The 18,883-nt window shown below is 42.1% G+C and overlaps 1 protein-coding gene across 1 annotated transcript in view; it reads left to right on the top strand.

Moving 5' to 3' along the window:
- The first annotated feature begins 2,841 nt into the window (after positions 1 to 2,841).
- LOC132881761 (DNA-binding protein RFX7) overlaps positions 2,842 to 18,883 on the top strand; it is a 52,572-nt gene continuing 36,530 nt past the window's right edge. The window contains exons 1-2 of the mRNA XM_060914605.1: positions 2,842 to 3,290; positions 15,662 to 15,695. Of these exons, the coding sequence (XP_060770588.1) occupies positions 3,058 to 3,290; positions 15,662 to 15,695 (267 nt within the window). The 5' untranslated portion in view covers positions 2,842 to 3,057. The remainder of the gene's footprint in view (positions 3,291 to 15,661; positions 15,696 to 18,883) is intronic.

The raw sequence follows: 18,883 nt of genomic DNA, 5'->3' as shown, positions 1-18,883 counted from the left end.
ATCCCTCTGGAATTAAAAAAGCATGCATGGGTGTGATTTGTCAAGTGCCCAATGACAATTCTGTGATTTTTTTTCATCCTATTTATCCTACTAAGGGTTGTGGGGAAGCTGGAGCCAATCCCAGTTGACAATGGGTGAGAGGCAGGGTACACCCTGGACAGGTCACCAATCTATCGCAGGGCTAACAGAGAGACAGAGGAGCCAGTTGACCTCGTGTGTCACTTGAGTCGCATGTCTTTGGACTGTGGGAGGAAACTGGAGCACCCGGAAGAAACCCATGCAGGCACAGGGACAACATGCAGACTCCACACACTCAGAAAGGCCCAAGCTAACTGGCAAGCTCGAACCCAGAACCTGCTTGCTGTGAGGCAACAGTGCTACCCTTTGTAATTTTTAATTTCGTGATTTTTTTTTTAGATAGGTCTAATCCTTCATACAAAACAACCTACTAAATAGCATGATTATGTTTGTAAAAGTGCAGGTCCATTCACATACTCTTCAGAACTGGAGGGTGTACCAGTGCTGGTGTGATTCATGAGAGAGTTATGTCTCCCACTAGTGGTCGTAATGAGAATCACAACAACAACCACATCGGCACTCGATTACTCATTCATGTAGCAGCAAATCAGTCTGGTGGTCGTGAATTTAGTCAGAGTATTTCTTCACATCTGCACTCTCTTTATATAAAATGATGTGGCACAGAGAGACAATTTTTCCTGGAGAGCATGCAGTCTGTTGAGTAGCTGTTATTCATTCATTCTGCCTTTTACTAAGTGCCAGGATGCTGTAAGGTACATGGAGGGGAAAAAATCAGTCGAATTAAATAACAATAATAATTTTCTTGTAGCCAATAACAGTCTGGTGCGGTATAATGTATCTCGATGACTAAACAGGAAATACAAAGGATTTTAAAGTGACCTCATTTGGAGGCAGTGTTTTGTTTTGAGAGACAATAACATTTCGTTTTAGTATAACTGAGTCAGGGCCAGTCTGTGTTTATTTACATTTTCTGGAAATGTATTTTCCGTTAAAAAACAGCAAACAAAGCTGTTTGTTTATTATTTGCTTTAAAACAAACAATATGGAAAATCTCCCCGTCAACATGCTTTCCGCCAGAAATGCCCTCACACCCGCAGTGCGCATGCGCCGCCTCTGCCTGGCCGCTCGTGATGATGGAAATTCCGGCTCTTTTCAGCGAGTCGGATCATTTGGCTCAGTTCACCCATATGAGCCGACTCTCATCTCCCAAACGGTTCATTGTCGCTTTTCTCCTCTAAAGCGGACAGCGTGTGAGATATATTAACCAGTAATAGTTTTTTTTTTTTTTCGCGGTGCGGGTTCCATCAAATCCTGCGCTGATTGGCTGGTGAGCGGGTTCGTCTCCTACCATCCGGACCCCGGTTACTCGCTCGTTCACAACAACAAACATAGCAGCAATTTCTGTCAACATTTATTTTCGCATTTCTCAGGAGAATAGCATTAATTTTACAGCATGGATAGCGATAACGACAGTGTTCACAGCGAAAGCGAGTTTTACTACCCTGAGGAAGATGAAATAAAATAAAACATTTCAGGAGAAAGCTAAAAACCTCTAACCGTTGCTAACGCCGAGCAAAAACATGGCTGAATCCTGAATGGCTCCTATTTGTATAAATAGGGGACTACATAGGCGGCAAAATGTAGTTGTTTTCCTGCCATGGAAGTGCACTTGTATACCGAGGAGGAAGCAATTTGCATTACAGCCGTGAATGAGGATTCAAAATCTCGGCTCGGCTTTCCCTTTCGGGCGCTCTCGTTTTCTGTTAGAATTTGGTAAAGAAAAAAAAAAATTATTTTCTAGCTTAAGGTCCGTATGGTGAAATACCGTGACATCGGCCTTCAAGACCTCGGTCACGGTATTTCACGATACGGACCTCCCAGTTGGTTGGTAAATACATCTTTGCATAACTATGGTTGTAGTTATTTCCTAAAATCTTACTGTATATTCTAAATATCAGAATAACTATGCACTGCATTTCGTAAAATCCATTTATACAGTATATATTACTTACCAGCTGGGAGGTCCGTATCGTGAAATACCGTGACCTTGGCCTTCAAAACCTCGGTCACGGTATTTCACGATACGGACCAACCTCAAGCTGGTAAATAATATTTATTTTTTTTCTTCACCAAATTCTAACAGAAAACGAGAGCGCCCGAAAGGGAAAATCGAGCCGAGCTGCCATTTTGAATCCTCATTCACGGCTGTAATGCAAATTGCTTCCTCCTCGGTATACAAGTGCACTTCCATGGCAGGAAAAAAAAACTACATTTTGCCACCTATGTAGTCCCCTATTTATACAAATAGGAGTCATTCAGGATTCAGCCATGTTTTTGCTCGGCGTTAGCAACGGTTAGAGGTTTTTAGCTTTCTCCTGAAATGTTTTATTTTATTTCATCTTCCTCAGGGTAGTAAAACTCGCTTTCGCTGTGAACACTGTCGTTATCGCTATCCATGCTGTAAAATTAATGCTATTCTCCTGAGAAATGCGAAAATAAATGTTGACAGGAATTGCTGCTATGTTTGTTGTTGTGAACGAGCGAGTCGCCAGAGGTCCGTAACCGGGTCCGGATGGTAGGAGACGAACCCGCTCACCAGCCAATCAGAGCGCAGGATTTGGACCGTGAAAAAAATAAAAACAATTTTTAAATCTGCAAGGTACTGCGAATGTGTAAGAATCCGTGTATCTCTGATATTGTGTTAATGTGAAGATTCATTCGACATCCATTTTAAAAATGCGAGTTCCTAATTCACACCAAAGAGCCGATTCAAAGAACCGACTCGTTTGCGAACGAGTCCTCGCTGGTGGCTGCAGCAGCGCTCAGTGTCCGTGGCGGCAGCCGCCGTGCTGTTGTGCTGCAGTGGTGGAATAGTCGCTTCTCTCCCCTTCATGCTTCGAAAACAAGCCGAGCATCGGGTCATGAAACGCTGTCTCCGTGCAGGAACTGCCTGATTTCGGACGAGCTCCGGCGTTATGCGCCCCTGGAGTGCTGCTCATCTCTCTCGCTGAGGCCTACATGTTAAAGCTCGCACCCCCTCCACCACCTCCTCCTCCTCTTCTTCTTCTTCCCTGCAACAATCTCACCGTGATGGCCGATGATCAACAACAGCAAGCTGGCCAGCTGCAGCAGGGTGCTCTCTCTGGAGCGGTACCGGGAGCAGCGTCTCTCCCCAGCGCGCTGTCGGGGCTGCAGCAGGGCACCGAGGCCACCACCGCGCTGCATTACGACAAAATCAAGAACTCGATCTGGTGAGAGACCTGCTGCTGGTGTGCCTGTTTCCTCGGGTTTAGCTTAGCTTAGCTACGGTTGGTTAGCTGGATTAGCGCGCTAGCCTCTGCCAAAACATGTTGACAGATTTAGCGCGCTAGCATCCTGAGGGGAGAGAGAGAGAATATCCAGCGCTGTTAGCCCTGTTAGCTTAGCCGTGTCTCAGCGCGAGCACACGCATACAACCTGCAAAACACCAGCCATCAGCACTGAGCCATGCTTAAATACTATACAATACTATAACAATAATAATAATAAATCCTCCGATATTTAGGGGTTACAGCAGGTTTAGGTGATTCACTAGTCAGCAAGTCAACTTGGCTATCTAGCCAGAGGTGTAGTTTGGCCTGCATCGATTATGGATGGCACCAGTGTGTGGGTTATTTATTCATTTAACCACATTCAGTCCAGTGCGCTATCTGTCTATAAAATAGTGGCCATAAAAGAGGTCTCTCTTTTTTTATATATTACACTACTGTTCAAAAGTTTGGGGTCACTGTGAAATGTCCTTATTTTTGAAAGAAAAGCACTGTTCTTTTCAATGAAGATCACTTTAAACTAATCAGAAATGCACTCTATACATTGCTAATGTGGTAAATGACTATTCTAGCTGCTGGTTTTTGGTGCAATATCTCCATAGGTGTATAGAGGCCCATTTCCAGCAACTCTCACTCCAGTGTTCTAATGGTACAATGTGTTTGCTCATTGCCTCAGAAGGCTAATGGATGATTAGAAAACCCTTGTACAATCATGTTAGCACAGCTGAAAACAGTTGAGCTCTTTAGAGAAGCTATAAAACTGACCTTCCTTTGAGCAGATTGAGTTTCTGGAGCATCACATTTGTGGGGTCGATTAAATGCTCAAAATGGCCAGAAAAATGTCTTGACTATATTTTCTATTCATTTTACAACTTATGGTGGGAAATAAAAGTGTGACTTTTCATGGAAAACACAAAATTGTCTGGGTGACCCCAAACTTTTAAACGGTAGTGCACATAGCTGTGTGTATATACACACAGTATTGTGCAAAGATCTTAGGCCCTTTTTTTTTTTTAGTACAGATTTTTATTTATTTATTTAAAATGTCTTCTTTCGGCTGCTCCTGATTAGGGGTCTCTGCAGCAGATCTTTCGTCTCCGTTGCTCCCTGTCTTCCGCATCCTTCTCTACCACACCTGCCACTTTCATGTCCTCTCTCACCACATCCATGTATCTCCTCTTTGGCCTTCCTCGTTTTCGTGTGCCTGGCAGCTCCATCCTCAACGTTCTCCTTCCAACATGCTCTGCATCTCTTCTCAGGATGTGCCCATACCATCTCAGTCTCATCTCTCTTAGCTTAATTCCTCTGATGTGCTCGTTCCTTATCCTGTCCAACCTTGTCACTCCCATCGCAAACCTTAACATCCTCAACTCTGCCACCTCCAACTTTGTCTGAAGAGTTTTTATATCTTCTTCTTTCGGCTGCTCCTGATTAGGGGTCGCCACAGCGGATCTTTTGTCTCCATTGCTCCCTGTCCTCTGAGTCCTCTCTCACCACATCCATGTATCTCCTCTTTGGCCTTCATCGTTTTCGTGTGCCTGGCAGCTCCATCCTCAACGTTCTCCTTCCAACATGCTCTGCATCTCTTCTCAGGATGTGCCCATACCATCTCAGTCTCATCTCTCTTAGCTTAATTCCTCTGATGTGCTCGTTCCTTATCCTGTCCAACCTTGTCACTCCCATCGCAAACCTTAACATCCTCAACTCCGCCACCTCCAACTTTGTCTGAAGAGTTTTTATATCTTCTTTCGGCTGCTCCTGATTAGGGGTCGCCGCAGCGGATCTTTCGTCTCCATTGCTCCCTGTCTTCCGCATCTTTCTCTACCACACCTGCAACTTTCATGTCCTCTTTCACCACATCCATGTATCTCCTCTTTGGCCTTCATCGTTTTCGCAGCTCCATCCTCAACATTCTCCTTCCAACATGCTCTGCATCTCTTCTCAGGATGTGCCCATTCCATCTCCATCCATCCCTCCATTGTCTGTGGCCGCTATATCCTGTTCTACAGGGTTGCAGGCAAGCTGGAGCCTATCCCAGTCTCATCAGTCTTAGCTTAATTCCCAAGCTCTCCACATGTGCTGTCCCTCTAATGTGCTTGTTCCTTATCCTGTCCAACCTTGTCACTTCCATCGCAAACCTTAACATCCTCAACTCTGCCACCTCCAACTTTGCCTGAAGAGTTTTTATATCATCTTCTTTTGGCTGCTCCCGATTAGGGGTCTCCACAGCAGATCTTTCGTCTCCATTGCTCCCTGTCCTCAGAGTTCTCTCTCACCACATCCATGTATCTCCTCTTTGGCCTTCCTCGTTTTTGTTTGCCTGGCAGCTCCATCCTCAACATTCTCCTTCCAACATGCTCTGCATCTCTTCTCAGGATGTGCCCATACCATCTCAGTCTCATCTCTCTTAGCTTAATTCCCGAGCTCTCCACATGTGCTGTCCCTCTGATGTGCTCGTTCCTTATCCTGTCCAACCTCCCATCGCAAACCTTAACATTCTCAACTCCGCCACCTCCAACTTTGCCTCCTGCCTCTTCGTTAAGGGTACGGTCTCCAATCCATACATCACAGCTGGTCTCACTACTGTCTTATACATCTTACCTTTCACTTTTGCTGGGACTTTCCTCTCACAAATGACTCCCGAAATCCTTCTCCAACTGCTCCACCCTGCCTGCACTCGCTTTCTCACCTCACTTGTTTATTTAAAGGGGAACAGAGGGCAATATATAGAGTAAATATAACAATAAAACACACATTAACGAACCTTATTCAAGACTTACAAAAGTTTTTTGTTCTAAGGTTGGAAAGTTATAGTGTTTTGAAAGTAGCTCGAGCAAACTATTTCCGCAGTTTGAACAGCCCGCCATGATATTCATTTTATCCAATCAGAATGCACGTTCATTTTCTCTGCGTAACACTCATGACGTATGTATATGCCCAGTTGTGTTGGCTCATTGAGGTTGGGAATAGCACGTGTGAATCGGAAAGTAGGATGAATTGTAAGTGATCGGCTACACAATGCCCAGCGGTCTCAAAAGTAGCCGGTCACCGGCGGCAAATCGCCAGCTATGGCTTATGCCGCCGGCTATTGTCAGTCGAGTCACAAAATTTAATATTAACCTCCTAGGGCTTAGCGGTCACATACGTGGACAGCACTTTTTAGAAATTCGGAACAAGAATCCACATATGTGGACATTTTCTCTAAAAGTACATCTTATCAAAGATGATGCTTAGTTTTTATTCTAATCAGGTTCTAATAAGCCCAAATGGCAAAGAGAAATAAAAAATGCATGTAAAAAAACAGCTTGGGCCTTAGGAGGTTAAATATTTCTGACAGCAAAAAAAGTTGTGAACGTAAATTACATCCACTACAGTATGTCATGTATGTCCGTTGCCGCGTCAACCGTGTTTACATCCTCGACATGAGTGCAGCCATTACTGCCCCTGTGTTGCCAGATTGTGTTTATATCCTCGACACGAGTGCAGCCATTACTGCCGCCTGTGTTGCCAGATTGAGCGGTTTTAAGTGCATTTTGGCGGGTTTTGAACATATTTTGGGTTGTAAAACGTCAGCAGTATCTGGCAACATATTTTTGTACTTAATACAAGAAATTAATGGATGCTAATGTTTTTGCCAAAATGGTATTTTATTTTCCATTGTTTAGGCAGCTTCAGCATCATACTGTGAGATTCTGTTCAAATTTTTTCTTCTATGAAGCCTGAGCCATTTATTTTATTAGTTTATAATTATTGTTTAATTTAGTCTTCAGGAGAGACTGCCTGCACACAGTACTAGTATTAATAGTTTTTTTTTTTCTTACATGAAAGCTGAGGCATTTATATTATATTTTAAGGTAACTTCATGTTGTGCTGTGAGGTTCTCTGCACTTTAACTTTTGAACCAACAGGAGCATTTGGATAAGTAAAGCCTATTTTTCTGCATTTTTGTAGTCCTGGTAATCTTTTATATTGGTAAAGTTGTTTATAGGACCATTTCTCAGTGTCTGTTTTTTTAATCAATAGTTTTTCAGTAATAACTTAATATTTAACATATCACTCAATTTTAAACAACCCCCGCGCCTCCCCCATAGTCTCCAAAATTTCTGTGGGAAACACTGGCGTGAGTAACAACGCTAATCAAGCTTAAGCTAGACGACCCGCCTCAAATACCCGTCCTGGGTAAATGTTATCCCAATTTTAGATGGCCTGTTCCAAACCATCCCGCCCCATGAAAAATTCATACTTGCATATCTCTATCTATCTATCTATCTATCTATCTATCTATCTATCTATCTATCTATCTATCTATCTATCTATCTATCCCTGCACGCTTTGCGTGCATTATGTCTGCCGCTGGCAGACATTTTACCATTTTGCACCCTGCTGTAAATTATTTGTACCCTGCTATTCTCCCAAACTTTGAAGCCCCTGAATGCCACAGTGTGTTGCTTTCGGGTGTAATAACAGGACCGATGGAAAGCATAACGATCCTCCAGACGTGTCTTTTCACTCGTTTCCGCTGAAAAACACCAAGCGAGTTCGAGCTTTCTTCTCTTCTTTCGTCATCACCGGAGTCGAGAGTACCTCTCCTAGGTTCAAACTGGTACCCTTCTAAGCCATAGCCTGCTTGCAGTGTGTCTTGCGGGATCTCTTCGTATGATTCGACAGAGCTGTCGCTTTCACTTGATGCGCCCGACGCCATGATTACACGCTTCTCTCCTAGTGCAGTGGGTAGGGCTGATGTCACGGTCTTTTAAAAATGGCGACTCTTGTGGCGTTTAGCGTACCGACTATTATATTTACAATTACCAAGATATTTTGTTGTTTTCTAGTATATAAATTTGATAGAATACTTAAGAATACGTTACTTTGTCACATCAGCAACTGTATATATTATATTTGGTACCCCTTTAAAAGGACATTGCACATTAATCAACAAAACTTGTTGATTAATCAACAAAAGTTGTGCCAGTTGTTTTTTTTTTTTTTTTTTTTTTAAACACATATAGCTATATAAAAAAAAAAATTAGAGACCTCTTTTATGGCCACCATTTTATAGATGGATAGATGCCACGTTGAACTGAACATGGTTAAATAAATAAATAATCCACACAACCGTGCCATCCAGCAGGCTAATTTTCAACTGCAGTCCTTAGGCATGATGTTTGTAAACCCATGTGACCAACTTTTGTAAAAGTCAGGTTGTTAAAAACAATAAAAATAAACCAACATAACAGTAACAGAGCAAAAGTGTTTACACATCAGACAAGCCATCAGGACACACATCACTACAAATTGAATCAGTCTTACAAATACAGCCACTAAAACAGTAGACAACAACGTCGACAGAGCGGGAGACATCATACCACAAACAATGCCAGAGACAGCAAAGCCTTCTAGACGTAACAAAAGACGTCACTCACGATCATACACTCTGGCAATAAACATTTGATTGGAAATAAGGGAACGCCAGTGACTATGGTGGAAGTATCATGTAGTTAATGATGTTCACATATTTGATTGTTCAGAAACCATTCCTTCAGGTGGTGACTAAATGTACGATAAGAGATGCAGTTTCTTATGTCAGTTTACCAAGTCAAAGTATTCCATAAGTTTGACGCTCTTACAGAAAAGCGCAGTCGACTAAAGGCACTGTACCTGTGAGGGATTACACAGTCGCCTCTTTGGGCAGACCTTGTAGCTTTACTGTTAGAATCTTTCTGCTTTATAAAGGCACAAAGTGGTGGTGGTGCCACCTTACCATTATTTTCATTTTATGACTTGTAATTTCTAATAATTTCTTTTTCCAGCACAAAATTAAATGTTACAGGACTTTTTTTTTTATTGCCGTTAAAGAAACATATGAAGGCTGCTGGGTTTTGCTGCAGAAATAAGAAGGAAGTGTGACAAAGTGCCCAGAAGAACTGTAGCTGGTTCTGAAAGATGCTCGGTAAAACGTACAGCTCCATTTCCTTATCAAACTGCACAAAATTTACCCGAGCGTACTGTTCTTTCTTCAAAGCAAAGGGTTGTCACGCCAAATATCAACTTTTTCATTCATGACTGTCCACTGCTCTTGAAAGTATTTTGTTTTAATGTAGAAACCATTTAATTTCATTATTTTTGAAGGCATCTTTGCTCTACAACATTCCTTTGGATGTGCCTAAGATTTTTACGTGGTATCTTATACCCTGCTTGGCCAAAAGAAGTTGCACACACTAATACTTTGTTGGACCGCCCTTAGCTTTGATTACGGTGTGCGTTTGTGATGGTATTGTTTGAACAACACTATGCAATGTCGTGTTTATTTCTGTCCAGAGTCGCATTAATTTTTCACTGAGAGCTTGTGTTGATGACGAGAGAGTCAAACCACTCCGTAAAATCTTCTCCAGCACATCCCAAAGACTTTCGATGGGGTCAGGACTCTGTGGTGGTCAATTCATGTGTGAATATGATTCCTCAGGCTCCCTGAATCACTCTTGGACAATTTGTGCCCTGATTTTATGCCTGTGCCATCAGGGAAGAAAAAAAAAATCCATTGATGTGATAACCTGGTTATTCAGTTCATTCAGGTCGTCAGCTAACTTCATTTTATTGCCCCATAACGTTGTCGAGCCTCGACCTGACCAATTGAAGAAACCACAGATCATAACGTGAGACAGAGGCTCGTATAGTGGCTACTATGCATGATGGGTACATTTCAGGGATCCCAGACGTCCACTATTTAGCGGAATTCCGCTATTTTCTAGCGAAAGTGGGTTTTTTTTTTTTTTTAAATCTCTTGTATATCCATTAAAAATATCTCATCTCATTATCTCTAGCCGCTTTATCCTTCTACAGGGTCGCAGGCAAGCTGGAGCCTATCCCAGCTGACTACGGGTGAAAGGCGGGGTACACCCTGGACAAGTCGCCAGGTCATCACAGGGCCGACACATAGACACAGACAACCATTCACACTCACATTCACACCTATGCTCAATTTAGAGTCACCAGTTAACCTAACCTGCATGTCTTTGGACTGTGGGGGAAACCGGAGCACCCGGAGGAAACCCACGCGGACACGGGGAGAACATGCAAACTCCACACAGAAAGGCCCTCGCCGGCCACGGGGCTCGAACTCGGACCTTCTTGCTGTGAGGCGACAGCGCTAACCACTACACCACCGTGCCGCCCCCATTAAAAATATGTTTAAGTAAAATGACCAGCAGAATACGTTCTGATTTGGTTTGCTTGTTTAGCGATGTTTTCGTCGGCTTTGTTTGTTCTCGTTGACATTCGGGAACACTCGGAAGTTAAATTGATGTAAATACCGCGAGCAGTGTTGCCAGATTGCGCGGTCCTCCGCCCAGTTGGGGGGTTTCAAGTGTATTTTGGCGGGTTTTGAACATATTTTGGGCTGGAAAACGTCAGGAGTATCTGGCAACACTGACCGCGAGACTGTACGCGATAGAACAAGAAAACAATATGGCTGCGCCCATTTGCTAGAAAACATGTTTTAACTCCGTTCGTGCTTTTGTTTCTAATGCGTTGAACTTAATTCAGAGCACTGCAGGAACATCAGAAAAGCAGAAGGAAAGATCAGAGAAACAAAAGCAGAGAAAACTGGAGGAAAGACAGAATGCACCCCAGAAAAGAGCATTAAATTCCTTTCCAGTGAAACCTTTCAAAAAGAGAGGTTTAAATCAAATATCTCCAGTATTTGCTGTACATATGTATATATCTAATATTACTGGATCATTGATTTCTGCTCATATTCATGATTTTTGAAAAAGGAATGTGGCTTATATTAGACTAGTTTTGACATTAACTTGAAACAAAAAAAAAATAAACAAATGAGATGAACTATGGATACTATTGTTATAACAAAATCAGTGGAATATTTAGGCAAGTATTTTCTTCAAAGCTACATTTTCGTCTAATTTTTATAATTTTTTGCCACTTATGTCATTGATTACAAAATATGGCATCAAATAGATACACATTATGGTTAAATTCTGTTGCTTTTCTATGTTAAATCTATGTAAAAAATGTGTTCTACAGCATCTTTAAATGTTAAAGTCTCAACAGCTTCAGGCAGCCCCCTTGACCCCTGCTGATAGTTTCTCATCTCATTATCTGTAGCCGCTTTATCCTGTTCTACAGGGTCGCAGGCAAGCTGGAGCCTATCCCAGCTGACTACGGGCGAAAGGCGGGGTACACCCTGGACAAGTCGCCAGGTCATCACAGGGCTGACACATAGACACAGACAACCACTCACACTCACACCTACGCTCAATTTAGAGTCACCAGTTAGCCTAACCTGCATGTCTTTGGACTGTGGGGGAAACCGGAGCACCCGGAGGAAACCCACGCGGACACGGGGAGAACATGCAAACTCCGCACAGAAAGGCCCTCGCCGGCCACGGGGCTCGAACCCAGGACCTTCTTGCTGTGAGGCGACAGCGCTAACCACTAGCCTACACCACCGTGCCGCCCGGTGATAGTTTCTTACATTCCTCTATTTTTTTTTTTTCAATTACTGCTGGGATCCCTGACATTTTTCTTCTTACCCTGACACGCCCATTCTTCTGGAATAGAGTAAATCTGGACTTCTCAGACCACGTAATCTTTTTCCATTGCTACAGAGTCTGGTCTTTATGCTCCCTAACAAATTGAAGCCTTTTCTTCTGATTAGTCTGTCTTTATGGCCACAGGGTTGTTTAGTACCGATCCTGTGAGTTCTCATCACGTTGCAAGTGTGGAAATGCTTTCACTTTCACCATGAAACAGTCATGAGTTCGACTGTTGGTGGTTTTTTTTAAAAAAAACACATTTGACTTCAAGCGTTTTAAGTGATTTCTGATCATGGTCAGTCAATTTTTTTCCGACCACATTTCTTCTGTGAAGTTAACGGTTCACCACTATCCTTCCAGGTTTTAATAATGCATTGGACAGTTCTTAACACAGTTCCAGTAATTTCACCAATTCCACGCATTGTCACAAATTTGGAAGCACAGAATTGTCTCAGTCTCTGCATGCTGTAGCATTCAAATTTCCCTTCACTCGAATTAAGCAGCTCAAACCTGTTCCAGCATGACAATGCCACTGTGCGCAATGGCAAGGTCCATGAAGACATGGTTTGCCAAGGTTGGAGTGAAAAACTCGAGTATCCTGCACAGATCCCTGACGACAATCCCACTGAACACCTTTGGGATGAACTGGAACACTGACTTCACCCCAGACCTCCTCACCCAACATCAGCACCTGACTTCACTACTGCTCTTGTGGCTGAATGATCACAAATCCCCACTGCCACACTCCAAAATCTAGTGGAAAGCCTTCCCAGAAGAGTGGAGGTTATTATCACAGCAAAGGGGGAGTGAAATCAGATGTTCAGCAAGCACATATGAGTTTGATGATCAGGTATCTACAAAATTTTGGCCATACAGACTGCTTTCAGACCAAAAAAAAAAACTAGTTAAGGCCATTATTAAAAAATGTTCTGTTTCCGGTCCACTGGCCGGGTGAGTGCTGTTTGTGCGGTTGAATTTTTTTTTTTTTAACGCCGGTTTTTCGACTTTTTTTGGGGGGGGGGGGGTTCGTAAATCTAAAATCGAACTTGACATTTCCGCATTCCCAGGGCTTTCCACTAAGGCTCATACTAGCCAGCCATGACAAATAAGTAGCCAGCCGGGGCGGAGTAAACACAAAAACTCCTGTGCACGCAGTTCCCAGGATTAAATGTATTTTCCACAGACCATTTATTTATTCACTTTACTCAAATACAAAGTAAAATGGCAGTAAATCTTTCTTTTCTTGCGTATTGCATCATGAGGCGTTCCTGGCTTGTAAATCTCTTATTTTCGGTGCATGACACATTCACGCAGCTGAGCATGCTATGAATTAACAACGACAACGGTCTGCAGTGGCGGCTACACCGTTAAACACTCAGGGCCTCTGCATGCTCTTGCGACAAGGCTTTCACAGATAGCTTTTCGCAGACAGTTGTAATTTATCGTTGAGCGGGGAGTAATAGGTGTGCGCGATATTATTCACCGCCACAACGCAAGGGGGCGCGAAATCGCTAGGAGTAGTTGGTGGGTGTGGTTAGTGGAGTGTTTATCCTCCGGTTACTTATAATGACTAGAACTGGAGTCATATAGATGTACGTACTTCCTCACTTCCTCGATCAACCGCTCTTCGTGCTGCTCCATCTTCACTCGTGTTTTTAAAAATGGCGGTCGTGAAAACAAAACAAACCAGGAAAGTGGAAGTTCGTGTACAGCGGATGTAGAGTGGACCAATCAGAGCCCTCTTGTCTGCGACGCTGTTTGCGAGGCTTCTGCGGTGGTCACAATTTTTGGGAGGTGCGCGCAGAGCGTCTGCGAAGGTGGGGGGGGGCTACGCAGACGCCATCCGCGGCGCTGTCTGCGAGGACTGGGTTGTCAGCATAAATTGGCCTTCAGCGAACATTTCTCCATTTGTGTATGAAAATACACTCCAACGACTCAGTTTGGTTTCATTTACAACCAACGGTGTCTTTTGATGCCAGCACGTAATTGAACGAGAGAAGACTGGTTTACCGGAGACAAAATAAGCGTCATCTCTGCTTCTGTTCTCTCCGACAGCCCCGACACACTACTGCCTCCGCCGAGTGCGCGCGCACTCTGAACTGAATCAGCTCTGCGCATGCGCTGTGCAGCACAAAAAAATGGCAGCCACCATGAAGAAAGGAGATCCGGAGTTTTCAAACATTTGCTTAAGTGTGAAATCGCAAAATGGTATTCTAGCGAACGACAAAATAGTAAAGATTCAGAAAAGCAAATCATTCAGTGATCATTTTAATAGTGTAATTTCATCCGAACTAGGCCTAACGGCCGATTTAAAACTACAAAAAGTCCGTGTGTCGGACATTTTAAGTACCTTTGTAAAAGTTTTGCAAATGTTGCAGTCAGCATTTAAAATGCTAACTTAAAGTTTTTGTACAAGTTTCAGTTGATTAAACTGTCATATTTTATTAAATGTGTCTGCTTTTGTAATAAAGTACTGAAAGAAAAAGCAAACACAGCATTGCGATTTCTTATCCATCCATATATTTAAAAAAAAAAAAAAATATCCCTCCCTCCCGACTGAATTTTTTTTTGCTCACCCGGTGGACAGGAAACGGATTTTTTTTTTTTTTTTAAGGCTGGCCTAAAGGCCAATTTATGCTGACAACCCAGTCCTCGCAGACGGTGTCGCAGATAGCGTCTGTGTAGCCCCCCCACCTTCGCAGACGCTCTGCGCGCACCTCCCAAAAATTGCGACCACCACAGAAGTCTCGCAGACAGCGTCGCAGATAAGAGGGCTCTGATTGGTCCACTCTACATCCGCTGTACACACACTTCCACTTCCCTACTTTCCCGGTTTGTTTTGTTTTCATGACCGGCATTTTTAAAAACACGAGCGAAGATGGAGCAGCATGAAGAGCGGTTGATTGAGGAAGTACGTACATCTATACGACTCCAGTTCTAGTCATTATAAAAAAAAAAAAAAGTTCTAGTCATTATAAGTAACCGGAGGATAAACACTCCACTAACCACACCCACCAACTACTCCTAGCGACTTCGCGCCCCCTTGTGTTGTGCCGGTGAAATAACATCGCGCACGCCTATTACTCCCCGCTCAACGATAAATTACAACTGTCTGCGAAAAGCTATCCGCGAAAGCCTTGTCGCAAGAGCATGCAGAGGCCTTTAGGCTGTCGGGGATTACCTGCAAGATCAGAAGTGAGTGTGACAGTCAGTGTCTAGAAGTTCGCCATGATACTTAAAATAACAGATCAGCCATCATTCTTATAAAACTGTAAGAACTGTACCCAAGACTACTAATGCGTTTTTAAAGGCAAGTGGTTATCAGGGGGAGAAAAAAAAACCACACTTTGTTTAATTTATTGCCGTTTACTGCTCTTTATAGTAAAATGTCTGTACGTGTAAAGTGTGTTATTTTTGAAGGCGTCCTTGCTTTGCAGCATTTCTGTACATGCACCTAAGACGATACTGTATACAAGTCCTACAGTATATCCACCTGTCTCTGTTTGTTGCTATGTAATTAATAGTCATAAATCAGGGGACATAAGATTATTTCATCTCGTATATAGCACAGCACACTGATCTTCTGCACTTTAACTGGGCAGAAATTCGTTGACATTTTGCTCATTTGAGACTTTTATCTAAAGCAAATTACACTTCACAGTTTTAGGGATTTCTGATCAATAACCTAACTCCATAACCACTGAACAACTTTTTCTTATTCATTCTTAATTACCATTTTTTTTTTGTCATTTTGTTTTTCAGCAAATCTGTACAATCAAAAGTGGACAGCATTTTGGTAAGTCACTGCTATAATTTCTTTGACATTAGCCAGCTGATATGTCTTGCCATGCACCTATCAATTGATAGATCGTTCAAGATGACTACATAGGAAATACACATTCTATATAAAAAAAAAGTTGATCTTGCTGATAATGTACTAGTATAAGCTGTGTACAGAAAGCGTGGTCCGAATGTTACTTCACATATAGACAGATACCTTCTGATCTGGAGTCATTTACCTCCAGAGAGATTTCGTGACGTTTTAATGAGTGATGGCGCTTCAAGAATAATTGCGTTTTGCCATCAGGACCTTTTTAATACTCCATGGCAGTGGGTTTTCTAAGAAACTACATTGGAATACACAAAAGAATCTCATCTGTGTTTCAGGATATTATTATTGCAGTTTCAAATGGTCACAAAAGGTGTCTCATAAGCCTAGGTCACAACTGGACGTACGATTTTTTTGGCCGTGCGATTTTTCGCATTTCCCAAATCGCTGCGTTTTTTTTGTTCATGGAGAAAGACGCACATTGGCTGTAAGTTTGTCTTGCAACCTGAAAAAAAACGTAAGCGCCCGTAGAGTTTGTTTGACATGACAAAGAACGTCTGCGGCCAGTCTACGGCTCGAAAATCAGCACATCACACGCGCGCCCTCCGTGCGTTTCACGCGCACCCGCCGTTTCTTGCGTTTTTTGCACGTAGACCGGCCGTAGGAGCATGTACGGCTGGTTGTGACCAAGGCTATAGACGTTCTTTTCCATTTTGAATTTAGATGTAGGCTGCTGTTTAATGAGTAATTCTGATGCTTTGGATAACTTTACACATTCTTTTAGACCACGTAGAAATGTGGCAAATAAGTACAGAGACTGATTTAAGTACAATTAAACCCAACTACATGCAGTTGAAACTGGTACTAAATTTGGAAAAAAATATATATATTATTATTTTTTATTTATTTATTTATTTTTAAATGTGGACTCAGGATGTTTCGCTTTTTAAGAACGCTGGCTCGTTTTCCCTTTTCTTGGTTCGATTCGTTTGGGCAGGTGTGAACATAGTAATCGTGCGCTGGTGCCGACCAAAACAACTGCAGGGATGCAGCAGAGCATGCAAACTGTAGCAGCTTGTGTAGCAGTGGTAGCAGCTAGCCGGAGAATGAACCAAAGCCTCACTTGGACCAGCAATGAGGCAGCATGTCTTCCTTGCAGAGTGTGAAGCAGGATAGTATTTTCAAGACATACACTGAGACCTAATGTAGACTCTGGCCTAATTTGAATTCTGGCTTTATGTGGACTGAAGATGAATGTAAACTCACTTTGTTCTTTTGAAGACCATATTTTATGAATCACAGGTGCCCGGTCTGAATGTCCTATATTCAAGTTTTTACAGTGGACTAAGGCTCTGCGTTTTAGGTGTATTCATCCGAGGTAGGGTTGGGACTAGACCAAACTATGTAGTGGCCCCAGTCATAACAACTGGGCGTTGGGGGGGCTGCCTTAGGCCCCCAAAAGATGAATTCTTGTGCATTTCCTGGCACTTGCAGGGCTCCCTGGAAGTCTTATTTATTTATTTATTTATTTATTTATTTGGTAATATTAATGAGGTTTTTTTTTTTCCAAAATTCAACTATATAGGTGGCATATTTCTGGAATAAGAATAAAACAACCAGTTGTTCACCAAGTGTCTGATTTGTTTTCAGCTTCAGCCATTCAATTACAATACATGACTATCCAGCTCTAACTTGGGGACCGGCACGTATTACATGCATGGCACGTGAGAGCCTTTTAACACGGATGGCACTTTACTGCGAACATGGCATAAGGAAGGAGGTAAACCGGACTAGCATGATCAGTGATGATCTCCACAAAGAACTGCTCAGGCACCTATGCAGTGGGTGCTTACGTGAACAGGGAGTGGAGTACGTCCGAATGTAGAACATACTCATGGCGGTGTGTCGTCACCGCCGTGTAGCGGTAACAAGAGAAAATTGAACAAAAGACCACGTTTTCAAGATTGACGAGTCTTTTTATTAGGCATATCAGGTGAAAAATTCAGTTCAAATCGCTTGAAATTGGTCTCTGTGAAATTCAGAATTGAATGCTAAACAACATACTTTTTGCAGAATTAAACTGTTTATCCATTCTTGACATGTCACAAATCAAAGATTGAAGAAACGGATTAATTTTTAGAAACCTGCTGTAATATTATGCATGAGGATAACATGGTCCAAAATGGGCCATGTTATCCTTATTCATATTACAGCAGGTTTCTAAAAATTAAGCCGTTTCTTCAGTCTTTGATTTGTGACATGTCAAGAATGGATAATGAATGAGGTCGAATGTTTTTTCCTTAATTTTTCTATTTTTCAAGATATTTGCATGGAAATTGGCAGGCACATAGTTGTATACTGAATACAAAAGTTGAAAAATTAATTAAAAAAAAACAATTTTGCAAAGTAGTATTCAATAAGCATTAATTATGCTCATTGGATTAAAAAAAGTTAAATTGGTAAACTCAATAAAAAAGTAATAAGCTTATTTCTAATACCCTCTTTGTGCTCTGTAGGCCTTTGTATTTCTAAGTAGGGCCGACTAGTGTTTATATTAAAGAATATAAATTATTCTTATTTCAATTAATATTCACAGCTTTCAAGGCAGACCTTGAAAATACTGTGTGATTCACATCCAATAAACAATTCCATTTAATTTAATTGAAATTGACACTTGCATTTCTGACTTCCAGTTTTTAAAATATCATTCTGACCACTAAGATCTCAATATTTTTCATTATAACAACTCCAGTTATTTTCTAAAATAGTTATTTATTTACATGAATCAGTTTGATTTGAAAAAATAAGTCGGTAAAGCTATGAAAACTCACTTCAAAGTCTCCCGTGAATCATAACATCAAAACTAGCACATGGAAATTTTTGCTGATACTTCATCAGAAACAGTGAGGGCTACAGAGCACCCCTATGAATGTTATCTGATTGATATTCACAAGTAATCTAGTTGGAAACTGATCAGAAGAGAGAGAGCCTGACCGCTTTCCCGTGACTCAAACAGCACCGGCAGTTTCCCGACGTCCCGCGAGCAGAGAGTGCACTCTCTGTTGTACCAACTTCAACCTGCCGTTACTCCCAAAGTACTCAACAGATCTTAACGAGATACGTTTCTTTGGAAAGCAGAGATTATAAGCTTTTTA

Source organism: Neoarius graeffei, chromosome 2 (genome assembly GCF_027579695.1).
Source record: "Neoarius graeffei isolate fNeoGra1 chromosome 2, fNeoGra1.pri, whole genome shotgun sequence".
Lineage (NCBI taxonomy): Eukaryota > Metazoa > Chordata > Actinopteri > Siluriformes > Ariidae > Neoarius > Neoarius graeffei.
Note: the sequence above shows the minus strand (reverse complement) of the source record. Positions and strands in the feature narration are given on the sequence as shown.